This window comes from Streptopelia decaocto, assembly GCF_964273445.1.
Source record: "Streptopelia decaocto genome assembly, chromosome: 3".
Classification (NCBI taxonomy): domain Eukaryota; kingdom Metazoa; phylum Chordata; class Aves; order Columbiformes; family Columbidae; genus Streptopelia; species Streptopelia decaocto.
Genome location: NC_138656.1, coordinates 15,028,693 through 15,042,357, shown reverse-complemented (window position 1 = coordinate 15,042,357; position 13,665 = coordinate 15,028,693). Strand labels below are relative to the sequence as shown.

At 45.8% G+C, this 13,665-nt stretch overlaps 1 protein-coding gene across 14 annotated transcripts in view; it reads right to left on the bottom strand.

Moving 5' to 3' along the window:
- The window catches only part of NRXN1 (neurexin 1), a 728,501-nt gene extending 722,768 nt beyond the window's left edge, over window positions 1-5,733 (bottom strand). For all 14 annotated transcript variants that reach the window (XM_082047389.1, XM_082047384.1, XM_082047394.1 and 11 more), the window contains exons 1-2: window positions 5,638-5,733; window positions 400-1,902 (exon numbers count right to left, since the gene is read on the bottom strand). In XM_082047389.1, the coding sequence (XP_081903515.1) occupies window positions 400-1,138 (739 nt within the window). In that variant the 5' untranslated portion in view covers window positions 1,139-1,902; window positions 5,638-5,733. The remainder of the gene's footprint in view (window positions 1-399; window positions 1,903-5,637) is intronic.
- Between the last annotated feature and the right edge of the window lie 7,932 nt (window positions 5,734-13,665).

Below are 13,665 nucleotides of genomic sequence, written 5' to 3'. Positions count from 1 at the left end.
CAAGCATACCCATCTCCTCCCTCGACTCCAGCCAAGCATGATGCTGACCAACTCTCCCGCCTGGGTGGCACCCAGGACCCACCTTTCCTTTGCCCAGGACAACCCCAAATCACACCCCACCTCTGGAAGACGCTCAAATAACATCTTCCTCCTCCTCCTACTCCTCTAGCCCAGCCTCACAGAAAACACAGGAGTGATGGCACCATGGTCGGCCACAGACACATATGGAGGGCAGGGAGGGGAAGGCGGGGAAGACGGGAGCCAGGGACGCAGCGGGGAGGGAAGGGTAGGGAGATCCACTCGTACAGATGAAACTCCATGCAGGCCTGGTCTCCTACCCATCCCCTCCACGCAGCGATAGGGAGGGGGGCAGTGGGGCAAGCTGAAATGGCACCTTACCTTCGCTGCAGTCCTTCCCCCGAAAGCCCGTTTGGGAGCAATCGCAGACGGCCTGGTCATTGAGCACCGAGCAGACACCCCCGTTGAGGCAGACGTCCTCCCTGGCGCACAGGCGGCTCTGCTCATCATCCAGCCGCACCTCCTGGCTTTCCACCGGTGACGCCTGCGTGTAGTTGACCCGGACATCCGTTATCCAGCCCTTGAAAGGCTCCCGGTCCTTGACAGAGGAGAGTGTCAGCTTTAGCGTCGCCGACCGCAGCTCTGGCGGGAGCCCCCCTAAGAAGAGGCCACTGAAGACAGTCATGTCCCGCCGCTTGGACTTCACCTCCACCCACTTGGCCTCGGCCCGGTCGATGATCAGCGTCGTGTTCTTGAAGTGGCGGCGGATGACAACAGCATGCCAGAGGTTGTCGTTGACCGCCGTATCGGAGAGCAGGGTGGCAGGCTCAGCACAGAAGATGGAGAAGCTGAGCTGCAGCCGCCCACCCTGGGTAAGAATGAGCTCCAGGAAGTCGCAGAAGCCCTCATCATCAAAGTAGAGCACCAGCCCGCTGGAGCTGCGTGTCTTCATGTTGAAGCTCATCTCGCTCTCACAGCAGGCATTCCACTTGGGGAAGCGGGTCCACTGGCCCTCTGCCCCCGGGAACTCCATCCCACTGCCCAGCTCGGCCCAGCAGCCCAGCAGCAGGGCCAGCCAGAGCAGCAGGCAGCCCCCGCGCCGCACCAGCGCCGCCCCCATCCTGCGCGGCCTGGGGCGGGGGAGAGGGGCGGCAGGGCCGGCAGGGGGCGGCACTGGGGCCCCGGCGGCAGACAGGGTAAAATCTTGCCGGGCACCGGCCGCGCTGGGAGGTTTGGGCACGCTCACCCCCGCCCCGGGAGCGGGGGTCACTGTGGGGGACTCCCCGGGGCGGGGGGCTGCGGGTGCCCTGCAGGAGAGGGTTGTGCGTGGGGAGGTGCCAGGGGCCACCAGAGGGGTCCTGCAGCAGGGGAAAGGCACCGTTGGGTCTCTTCACTGGTGGGCCAGGCTTCCCAAAAGATGTCTGGGAGCAGGTGAGTCAGCAGAAATTTTCCCCAAAGCCAACATTACCAAGCCGGGAGAAAAACCAAGATTAGTGGCAAAACCCTCCTCCAAGTGGATCCACCAGCTTGGCAAGACTGTAGCAATATCCCAGTGCGTGTGCGCTTCTTTTTACATCCTCTCCACCAGCTGTAGTTTCCCAGGAAGCCAATTACCGATCCCAGCGCTGCCTCCCTAGAACGGATCCTCTTGTCAGATCATGGACTGTCTGCCATGGTGCTAGAGCAGCGTCAGCAGATGACAGGACTCATCGCTCATGGTTTCCTGAGCTGCCTCAATCCCAATGGGGTTGAAACCCAGAAGCTGTCAAACAGCCGAGTGGCTACTTGACATGCAAAGCCTGACAGCTCCACTTCTGTTTGCTTGCAAAAGGCCAAGGCTAAGATCCAGGGGGCCGATTTTCCTCTATTGTTTTTGTTTCTAATCTGCAAAGAATTGAAACAGAAAAATAAGGAATGACGACTAATAACATGTTAAATCATAAAGCTGATCAATAGTGGATGTTTGTGATTAATTTTTCATTTCAACTGCTGTTCGGCATTAGGAAAATGAACTGGTGCTGTAATTCTGGAGTTACTGGGAAATCATAATAACTTGCAGCACTCAACCTGAATCTTAATGTATATGCTTATACTAAATTACATTTTATGGTATAATCTATATGTAAACTACTTACCTATCCAAAACTTTCAAATACTTTACTAGCATATTTTATTATTACAAGGCTGATGTTAAAAAGAAGTGGTGGTATTTATCCTGCAATTCGTTTTATTGCAATTTATTACTGGATATACCAGCACCTGTGAAGCTATACGGTCCTATTACTGCAGATTATGCTACCAAGCCCAGTTCTAGTTCTTTCCAATGCAGGTCAAAAACATATAAAGTAGACAGAGCTCCCAGCAGGAACTGGGAGGCTTCGCTATACATAGCACACCTACTGGTTTATTTTCACAGGGTGAGGAAGAATTGCAATGGTTTCTTAGAAGGCTTTTTGAGAATTTCAAACCGCATTTTTCTCCGCCACCTGGTTTCTTTTGCTGCTGATACTCTCTGTTATGGCAGCGAAAATCCAATTCAAGTCAGCTCTGATGTTGACATTATTCACAATGCAGATCAGCTAATCCCAGGTGTTAGTCTTCTGAAATGGGTTGCAGTATTTTATGTATGTTTACTCAGCTGCCCTTATTTAAGAGGACAACTCCTCATTTTTAAAATAATATATATGTCACAGTTCACTCTCTTCCTCTGAAGAGGTCTCTGCATTCAAAGCATTTCAGCAGAGAGGCTCTCCTCTCTGTTTTTCTTACCCCAAGTTGCTGTATCCTTTCTGGAAGGTGTATATTAGCAGATCTCCTCTGATGGAGGAGAAGATCTCCAACACCTCCCTCACCCACTGCTTCCCCTTTATCTCTCTCCCATTTTTTAGCCAGCAGCACTTAAGCAGGCAGCATATCATGTCCAGAGCCGAGCCTGCCAAGTCAAAAACCTGCTTTAAAGCAAGCATACACCTCAGCTGCCTGCACCTGACACGTTCAGAGCTGCTAAGTCACCTCCTACTCTGTATTTAATTTCATTCCTCTAAATGTCAACACGTTTATTTTTATTGTCACACGCGAGGTGGGCAAGAGCAGTAAAAGGGAGGCAAGGAGAACCCCCAAACTTCCCGAGGCCAGCCGTTCCCAACCACCGGCGGTCAGCGGAGGGCCCCCGCGCCCTCTTCATCCCCCACCCCCAACAGGAGCCGCTACCAGCAGAGGGATCTCCGGCAGCCCCTCTGCAAAACGAGGTGGACGGGAGGGCCCCGTGGCGGGAGCCCCCGGCCCGTCCTCGTTCCTCCGGAGTGGGCAGCCCCGTTCCTAATTAGGGCCTTTTTGGGTAGGGTGGTGGTTGCAAGCAGGGGCGACGCTCGCTTGCGGCACCGCGCCCAGCCGCCGCACCGGCTTCGGCACCCGGAACGGCTCCGCCCTGCGCGGCCCGACGGGACGGCGGCGGCGGCCGGTCCCCGCGCCCGCCGGCGGCAGGAGCAGCCCCGCCACTGTCCCTGCCGGCTGCCCGCCTCGCGGCCTCTGCACCGGTGCGGGGAGGGGGGACGGCTAGGCACGACTGGGAGCCCATGTGGGTGCACCGGGAGCGGGGAGGGGATGTGCGGTGGCCCCGGGTCCCCACTGCGGCGGAGGGGAAGGGGGCGATGAAGGAGCCGATTTGGGGTGCGTGGGGGGGGTGCGGTGAGGCGGGTGCTGGCGTGAGACACAGCGTGCGTGCCCGCGGGGCGGCGTGAGAAATGACTTGGAGGTGTGTGTGTGGAGAGGAGGGCGCGGGGCGGGGGGGGAATTGCACGTCGGAATGTGGGGAGAGAATACGCGGGGTCGGGTGGGGTGCGTGTGTGTGTGTCTGTGTTCACGAGGGTTACCGGGGAGCTACGGCTAGGCAGTATCCATACTGCGCGCCTCGGGGGAAGCAGCGTGTGTGGAGGAAATGCGGGAGGGGCCGCGCGGAGGGGCGCAAGGTGCGCGGGGCGGGCGTCGCGGCGGCTTGAGCACCGGGAGCCAGTCCTTCCGCGGGAGCGCACGGCGGAAGGAGGGAAGGGTCTGCGCAGGGAGCGCCGCTGTGCATGGGGCGCAGGGGCGGGAGGGCACCAGGAGCCCGCGGTGTGTGCCGGCGGGGTGCGCGGGAGCCGGGCAAGGACACGCGTGTGAGTGTGAGCGTGTGTGTGCGCCCGCCGTGCGTGCCAGAGCGATCCCTACAGGTGTCCTCGGAGAGGCGCCGAGCGGGGATCCCACCTCCAGAGCATCCCTGCCCGCTGCCTGCCTCCGTCTGCGGCGCCTGCCTTCCCTCTCACTCACACACACAGCAGCAGCGAAAAAAAAGAAAGGAGAAAAAAATGAAAAAAAAAAAGGAGATGGGAAGACAGAAAAAAGAAAGACCCAAGGAAAAAAACCGAATAATTGCTTATTTATTACTGCCGGTATAATTCACACATTGTCAATAAACAGCACAGTCTTGTCTAGTCATTTCCAAAGCAGAGGGACACTTCCATTCTCAAAAGAGGACAATTTAACATGTATGTATCTCAAATGGGCTCTTAAGTATCAGGCATCCCTCCCAACACTGTATATATGTATACACACATATGTAACAAGAAACATACACAAACATAAATGCAGCTATTGCATTCAGTGCCTCACCAGTGAATTAAGATGCTTCCCTCACCCCTCTACAATCATTTTTTCCTTCAAAAATTATGATTTAGTCACAGGTGCTCCAATTGAGCCTTTTCAAATTAGAAAAAGAGAGAGAGACACCCATAGGTCAATAAATCCTTAATAAATGCCAGGTCGGTTGGCATGCACAATCCTTGGCAGAATCCTTATTGTATAAAATACACAGCATTGTCTCTGGGTGTGGGGAAGACCAGAGAGTTCACAAATTACCAGATGAAATAAAAGGATCTGAAAAACAACCTTGCTGCAGCCAAAGGGAGAAGCACTCTAATTCAAAAGCAGACTTTACCAGCATCATTGATCTTTTCCTTTCATTTCTACGTATTTTCTAGAATCAAAGTATTTCCTAAACGGCTGGAATGATCGATTTTGCTATCCTCCCAATCTGCAGATGCATTTATTTTAATATGCTTATGATATAATTTCTATCCCTTCAAAAATGCATACCATCAGCAGGAACCTGAACAGTTTCAAGCACATATCAAGGAAGCCGGGTGCCCTCTTTCTCACAATAGAAAACGTCCCAAATTATCAATGCACTTCCTGCACAAACCCCTCGCTTCTTCCAGACCGCCACTGATAAATAACAATAATATTGCGATATTCATTCCCATCGCTGCCCCGCTTTCGCGTTTCACCAAGGCAGCTCACGCCAGGGAAAACATGCAGCAGATCGATTTTATTCCCTAAGTCTCCTAGAGCCCCCCCCTCCTCCGCTCGCCTTTGCAAGGGATAATAAATTACCGCATCCAACCTTTAACTTCTACCTTCGCTCCACCATCTCCTCTCCTCTCCTTGCCACCTACGTCTCCACAAGGAGCACACAAACCTCTCGCGCCTCCTCCTCCTCCTCCTCCGCGGCCGCCGGCTCTGCCGCGGCAAAGCGGGGCTCGTCCCCCGCGCCGCCGCTCCGCCCGCGCTGCGGACGCGCCTTACCTGCGCGGGGTGCCGCGGGCCGGGGCAGGCGCGGCTGCCGGCGCTGCCTCTGCCGCTCGCCGACGGAGCGGGCGCTGCTGCGGGTGCGCGGCGGCGGCAGCGGGCGGGGGCGGCCGCCGGGAGCGGGGGGCGGTGCCGCCGCGTGACGCCGCCGCGCCCGTCTGCCCGCCGGGGGCGGCACCGCGCTCGCTGCAGCCCCGCATCCCACCCCCGGCCCCGCCCCGCCCGGCCCCGGGCCCGCCGGCCTCCCCGGGCCCCGCCGCCGCAGAGGGGCACGGGGCGGGGAAGCGTCCCGGGAGAAGGCCGCGTCTGGAGGGGCCGTCATGGAGAGGAGCCGCTGAGGGCAGTGCTGGGGCGGGGGTCGGGATGGGGAGGCCCCGGTGCGTTGGCTGAGCAAGGCCGGGGTTGGTGGGCGTGCACGCTGCTGCCGTCTGATGGCTGGGGAGTTCGCGCATCTTCAAAGGATGAGATCGTGAAACACCGCGAGGGCTGTTGGGCACGTCTGCCAGCTCCACAGCTAAAACTCTTATTTCTTTGCATTTTTTTTTTCTTTGTGTGTGTATGTGTTTGTTGTTGATGATGTTGTTATTTTTTATCCCCAGAAACGAAGCTTGCTGGATTCTGCACAGCCTGTTGGAAAACGGAGGTACGGACTTGTGACCGGAGTGCACCCAAGGACTAGATCTACAATCACAGGAGAAGTGTTTGGGAAAGCTTGGCCACTTTTTAGTGTAGTGCTAAACCTGTCTGACTGTATGTTGCCTCTCAATGGTCACAAACTATTAGGGAAATTGACAGTTTCTTGAGATTGTTGGGTTTAGCTGCATGGAAAGTATTTGATCATGCCCAACATACTCAGTTTTGTCTATCAACCAGCCTTTTAACTTTGTAGTCAGAAAGGTGATGCAGTGGTTGTAAGTGATTTGCATGTAGCCTTAGCCAAGGTTCTGGTAGGTTTTGAAAATATGTAGTGATGTTTGTCACATCGGGAGTTGCAAGAGGCCTCCAGTACTGAGCATCCCAGAATTTTTTGAGAATGGTCTGTGCAACTACACTTTTTTTTTTGGTCATGGTGTGGACATAGCAACTTACTTTTGAACTGAAACTTCAGAAATAACTGCAGTCCCAGAGGAGTTAGCCCTATGCTTTTTTTTTTTAAATGAAACAGTCTTCCTCACAGATTACAAGTTTGATGAGGTAACCAAGCAACATGTTAAGTAACAAGAATAAAAGCTTGCTAGATAGGCAACGTATCTTCAGTACTTACAGCATAATCAGACATCCCTTTTGTTCAGCCAGATGATACGCATATCAAGTTATTTTAAAATAGTGTGAGAACTTCCCTTGACAATTCTCGTAACTTGACCTGTTCAAACACAGCAAGGAGCAAGTGTCTCTTCTGCTATGAAAAGCAGATAAACTCTAGGCTGCAATATAATAAAGGAGCAAAATTGTAACCTGATGGGAGTTACTATTGTATATGTGTGTGTTTATATATATAATGTGAAAATTAGTATTTTCTGACTCTGGTCTCTTATTGTGCTCATGGTGAACACCTGGTAAAGCTTCTTATTCTCTTAGCTGGGGAGTGTCAAAGCCAAAGCCCAACCCACCCTGGATTTGCTAGCACAGGTGGAGGATTCTTCCACCTTCAAACTGATGGACAGCTCAGTTATTCTAGCAGTAGCCAGAGGATGTTCATGCTTCTCTAAATCTCTAGCAAGAAGCCTGCCACAGTGAGAGGAAGGCTGGGAAGAACCTACACAGAAATAAAGCAATCAGACTTTAAGTGAACTGGGAAGATACAGGGAGATATAGGGAGAACATAATTTCCTTGATTTATTTGTGGCTTTTGGTTGAGTTTTAGAAGACTATATTAATTTTGTGATTCTCTGACAATTGTTGCAGCATATGGTGTCATCGTTGATTCATTCTGAAGCAGCAGAAACAAAAAAAGGAAAAAAAAAAACCCAAAACCTGATTTCCAAACCATCTCTTTATAGGTGTTTCAGCTTGACGAATATATGGAATGTCTTTTAAGAAGCACATGGCCTTACAGAAATCTGACTTTCTTTTGCATAAATTAATGTTCTGTGTCACACCAAAATATTTTGAAAAATAAAGAGATAAAGGCAGCAAAGAGGTAAAGGCAGCAATGATATAATTGATAACAAACCAATTGTATTTTCTGTCAGAGGGAATGCGGTACATTATCCAACTTGCGAGTCTGAGACCTTTCAAAGGGATGTATATTTTCAGAAAAAAAAATGCCTTTGAGTCATTAAAAAAATACATACATGAAATTGTCCAATAGTTGTAATTTTAAATAAGAGATTTATTGGCAAGCTGAAGTGAATGCTGGAGCTGTCTCTGAGGCATGCGCATGCAGTTGGCATGGCTGTCAGAGCTAATAAAAAAAGAGGTAAGCAGTCAAGGAGGTGCGGAAGAAATAAGAATGATTCTGCAGAGAAAAAAAAAAATCCAACTGAAGTGCTTCCAGAGAACACTGGTTATCTGGGCAGACATGAGAAGGATATGAGAAGGGAGAAAGTTATTTGTGGGACAGAGACAGCAGGAATTGTTTCAAAGATTTGAGAGAGAGAAAATCTGTTTCTTTGCTGAAGTGGTCCAGGATAATGCTCAATAATGGGGTGGTTAGATTTTTGGGGTATGTCAAAGCTCTGTTCTGGTTATAGTCGTTCCACATATGCCTGACATCTTTCCTTTCTTTGGAGCTATCATCAGTAATCCTTCTATAGCAAACCAAATCTTTGAGAAGTGCTTCAGACCCACCAGAGAGCTGACAATTTTCTTGTTTGATTACAAGTTTTTTTAAGAGGACAACCAGTAATTTTTTTTTTTTTTTAACGCTTCAGTAATTAATACCTTTTGAACTTGGTCCAGTGTGAAGAACAGGCAGATTGACATAGATATATAGCAGAACTAACAGAGCAGTATGCAATTGTCCATATCTGCTTACAGCCAGAGAGATTTAAAGAAATACAGAGGAAATACATTTTTGCCTGTTAATTGCCATATTGCTGGGAAATCTCAGTTGCAAGTGAGGAAAGTATTCGTGAATCTAAAGTAAGAAGAAATTAAAATATACCAGTGTTGGAAGAAAGACAGCATGTTACATAGATCCTTACTTGCTCAATTCAATCTAAATGAAGAAAATTTTGAAGTACCTGGAGATCTTAAAGTAAAAGAGGAGAGAAAACTGCATGGTTCAACAAAATGAATTGCAGCAAATAATCAAATACTGGAGGTGTTTGAGACGTATGTTTGAATTCAGAAAACAGAACTGAGAGGCAACTAACTACATGTGGACTGGATTTGATAGTTTTTCTAGATAATGCATTTTTTGAGCTAGCTTATACCTAACTTTGGAGGATTAGGGTGTTAAAAACTTACTTGAAACCAATTCTGAATGGATGAATAATAAACTAAAGGAGCATACTTATGAGGATTTAAAATATTTATTTACCTTAGACAAAGTACTGGCATTTAATGATAATTCCAACTCTTCTGCTATTTCAGAAGGTATCAGCTGTGTTTAGTGACATTCTAGTAATGAAGAGAAGATTGGAGGCTCATATAGTTATAGATGGCTTTTGGGCTCCAAAAGCAATTTTGTCCAAAGAAAGCACACATGATCAGAAAATGCATAGGCATATCTGAGAACCAGAAGATATTTGAGAACTTTGGGTAAGTTCAAAATGTCAGCTTACCACAAACCATTTTGAAGGCTTATGTGTGTTTTTCCTTGGACTGACTGCTTCCTTGTATTTACTGCAATATTGAGAACTTGACATGAAACATGTTCAAGAGAATTTAACAGTAATAAGTAACATCTTGCCGAAGATCCCCATGTGATCCCCAAGATTAAAATCTTGGGATGATTCGGAGATTAATGTAGATGCCATTTTTTTGGCTTGGTAGCTTCATTGCAGGGAATTGGTTGAAGTACTAAGAAAAACAGACCTGTTTAATAGTTCAAATAATAAATAAATAAATATATCTGCATATATGAAACATGTGTGAAACATTGAATTAAAAGTTTTAATGCTTATCAGGGGTTGCATATCAACCTGTGGATTTTTTTCATTAAATGAGAGGAAAACTAGATGAGTGTGAAGATAATAGTGTTCCTACAACATAATCATCATAGAGGAAAATGCAGTGTGAAGAATTTGGGAGCTACCGAGACCTCAAAAATCCCTAAAGTACATTTAAGAAGACATCATTAGTGACAAAAAATTATGGTTCGATGGTTCTAAGTCTTGTAGCTGAAGAAACACTTTCACACATACCAATTCTAAGTCCTGTTGTGCACAAGGCTTGAGTGATGGGCACAGCAGTACACGTCGCCAGGAGAAATCTGTCATGAAAGACCCCATATTAGCTCTTCTGAACTGTACAGAAACTCATTTATCAGCTAGCCCTGCTGATGAATCTTCAACAGGTTTTGGAATGGATTATGATATGTCACAAATAGCAATGGCTTTCTCACTGGAGCTCCATGAAAAAAGTCAAGGTGGTGCAAAATGTCCTTCTCAATGTGTGTGTTTGTATCTGACAGCCTGTATCAGTCAACTGCGCAAAACATGTTAAGACAGAGAACTGTTAAAACAGCTGTCTTCTGAAGCACATTTGGTTTGGTATTAACTCTGTTAATAAGAAGGCTGTTGTAGAATTTTCTTTATAGAAGAGTTTGGTAGGATTGGTATGAACATCAATAACGAGATTCTTAACAATTGTAAGAGTAACTTTCAAATTAATAATCTTACTAATTTCAAAAGAAGCCCCTGTGTTCATATCTCAAAAAACTGATTATTTTCTGTGAATCTTTATGTGGTAACATGACAGAACATATGTCAATTATTTATGCGTGCAGCAAATATATCTCAAGGCCATCCTTGCAGATTTGAGTTTAAGAATAATACACATAAATACTGTGCAACTAAAGGCCTTTGATTACAAAAAATATAAGGAAACTAAATCAAATTAGAACAGCTAAGTTCAAATGTTTGCTTTTTAGTGTCTTAAAACAGTTTTGAAACAGCAAAGTATAGGCAATCTTTCAGCTAAGAAGAAGAATTGAAGAGAACAAACTGTTGCATATTCTCATTGAGTGGGCAATAGTCACCAAAAGAACCTGGAAGCTCATGTCATACCATAACTGTCTGTGGAATCACTTGAAAGAAATGTGTAAGAAGTCCCACTGTAAGCAGACATAGGATTAATATTTTGTTGTAATCCCAAAAATAGATTATTTTAAACTCTAAAGTATTTTGCTTAATATTTCTTTCAAATATCTTAATATTTAACAGTCTTTTATAAATGTTGCTCATATAATTTCCCATAATTCCTTTTAAAATGTCACTAAAGTCCTACTCGAATGTAATTGATGTAATTTATATGGAATTTATATGAATGTCATTTGTGTGTCATTTGTATGAATTTTCATGAAATATATTCATCATCATAATTCATCACCTTTCTCATCTTTGCTAGGATCACAAGGCTGACTAGGTGTATCAGTGTGTTCAGTATCCCTATGCGTTAGGACGGCTTCTGGGCTGACTCTAGTGTGTGGCTCTGCGTAAAAAAGAAGCTCTTTTCCAAAAGCCTCATGAATTGAAAAAGAATGTATAGAAAGTCTGTAAGGCTAGCAGAACTACAGGCTATTCTAGTGTAATTTATCAGTGTGCCTAAATCATAGATGTAGTATGCAAATTAGTAGAGGCAAAGAAATCGCACAGCTGCAGGATTGAATCTTGCATGGGAACATTCCCTGAAGGTGCTGAGTGCCCTCAGCTCCCACTAATCGATAATGTGGGCTGAGGGTACTAGGAGAAGCTTGTCCCATTTTGAATTAAGCCCTTTGATAGCTTCAAGAAAATCTCTGATTATAATAATTTGTTTTATAATGTGTCACTCTACACTTATGAAAAATGAGTATACTTGCTATAATTCAAGTATTCTACAGATACTTGGCTGCACTAAAAGTATGTTAAGTATACTAAAAATATATTTCTTTTCATAAGGGTATAATTTCCTAGTAATCAGAAGATATAATCTGATTCAAAAATTGCTATAGTTGTTAATGTTGGTGAGAATTACTAAGGGATCAAAGTAGAGGAATATTTGTGGTAGGAAGGTGCAGATAGGTAGTTGACATCACCAGTGTTTAAACCATAAATGATGCACCTGCTGAAGAGATTCACTAAGTGAGTAATGCAGTGTGCCAGATGGCTAGTATTTTTACACTTCAGGCCAGCTTTATTGTTGAGTTGCCTAGTTCAAAAAAGACTTTCACTAAGGGAAGTGAGGGCTGCCCTTTCAAAAAATTGCAATATTAATTACTATTAGTTTCAAAGCTTCATTCATTTTTTCTTTGTTTAGTCCCCACAACCTGTCTTGGGGGTCCTTAGTGTTATCATTACTTTTTAGTAGTTCAGGTGTTTGTAACACAGTGCAGAAGAAAGTACCAGAGGAGGGAAGTAGGAATAAAGACAAGGGCCCAAATGAGAGACAGATTGGAAGGCAGCAATGAAGGTGGGTTGGGGATGCAGTTACTGTATATGAAGTAATAACAAAAAAGCAAGCAACGAAGTAAAAAAAACCAGGAGCTGTTGTTGGGAAAAAATGAAGAGGGCAAAGGAAGTGTGATGAGCAAGAAACAAACAAAAATAATTAAAGGCAAGTAGGAACTAGGTACAATGAAATGAATGAAAATTGCTTGATGATGGAGCGTGTTGGCTGGTGTCAAAAAAGAAGTAATGAGGTGTAGGACAAATCATAAATACTCAGGCATCTTATGAGTTTACACTAGCCCTAAGAAACAAATAAGACTGAAAGTTGATTACTCAGGCTGTATTGTGAAGACAGGAGCAAACCCTGAAACCAGAAGCATTTGCATTCAGTTGTACAGTGATCATGGCAAGGTCAGAACTAGTGTGAGAGTAGATCGGAGCTGTTGGGAGAACTGTCTGTGGCTGCTGACAGCATCTTCTCCTGTGACTGGTTGACACACATGATCCGTGACACAGGAGGATTTTTTGTGGCTGATCCTGTGGTGCTTCCAGGGCAAATTTGACTGGAAAGGGTAAAGTCTCCCCTGCTATAAATGGATGCTGTTCTTGTGGTCTTGTTGGAGGGGAAAAGTAGCAAAAGATTTTATAATAATATAATTTCCCTTCTCTTCAGCATGAAACCTACTTACTTAAATATTCAGACTAGGCAATGCTATATACTGCTTTTCTTATACAATGCTAATGATGTTTCTGGTCTGACCTTCCAGGCAATTAGTGTTGAACATGTTAATGCATTTGCCGTAAACAAATTCTTAGCAGCAAACGCTTTGTCTCTAGCTCCATAGTTCTTTCTAGTGCCACCTGCAAACATCAAAAATTGCCAGAATCCAGGACAGCCTGTTCCCTTAGCCCAGGAAACTACTCCTTCTACATGATAGGAATATTCAAATTTTTCTCTACGTTTTCTGTAAGATTTGCCTCTCTTTCTGAAAAAAATGTTTCTCTGATGTCAGGATGTCATTTGTGTTTTTAACACTGCCAAATTAGTGTTTGCTTCATGTAATCTATGATCTATACTGTTTTTCTTGTTGCTGTTTCAGTTGTTTCTCTTCTTCTGCCGTGTTCAATAGAGTTATGTTTTACTCTTGCTCTTTCTCTGTTAATTCTTTCCATCCATTTTGTGACCACGGCCTTTGCCAGCTGCTACTTTTGATTTAGCTGTGCATTTGTGCAAAAATACCATAGCTACCAAAGGAGTAGGAAAACCAGAGATTTCATAGAGCCTTACATCATGGCAGGAGAAAAGGTCAAGATACTGCATATTTTTAACAACAGACTCAAGTTCTCTCTCATGTATTTGGTAAACTCATTTTGCTGAATGGGTTATGAGACAAAATTTTATGGTTCTGTAGCCAGGTACCCCAAATTGAACAACATACAATAATCTGAAGAGGGTTTTAAAGATCAGACTGAACTGTGAGTGCTAATC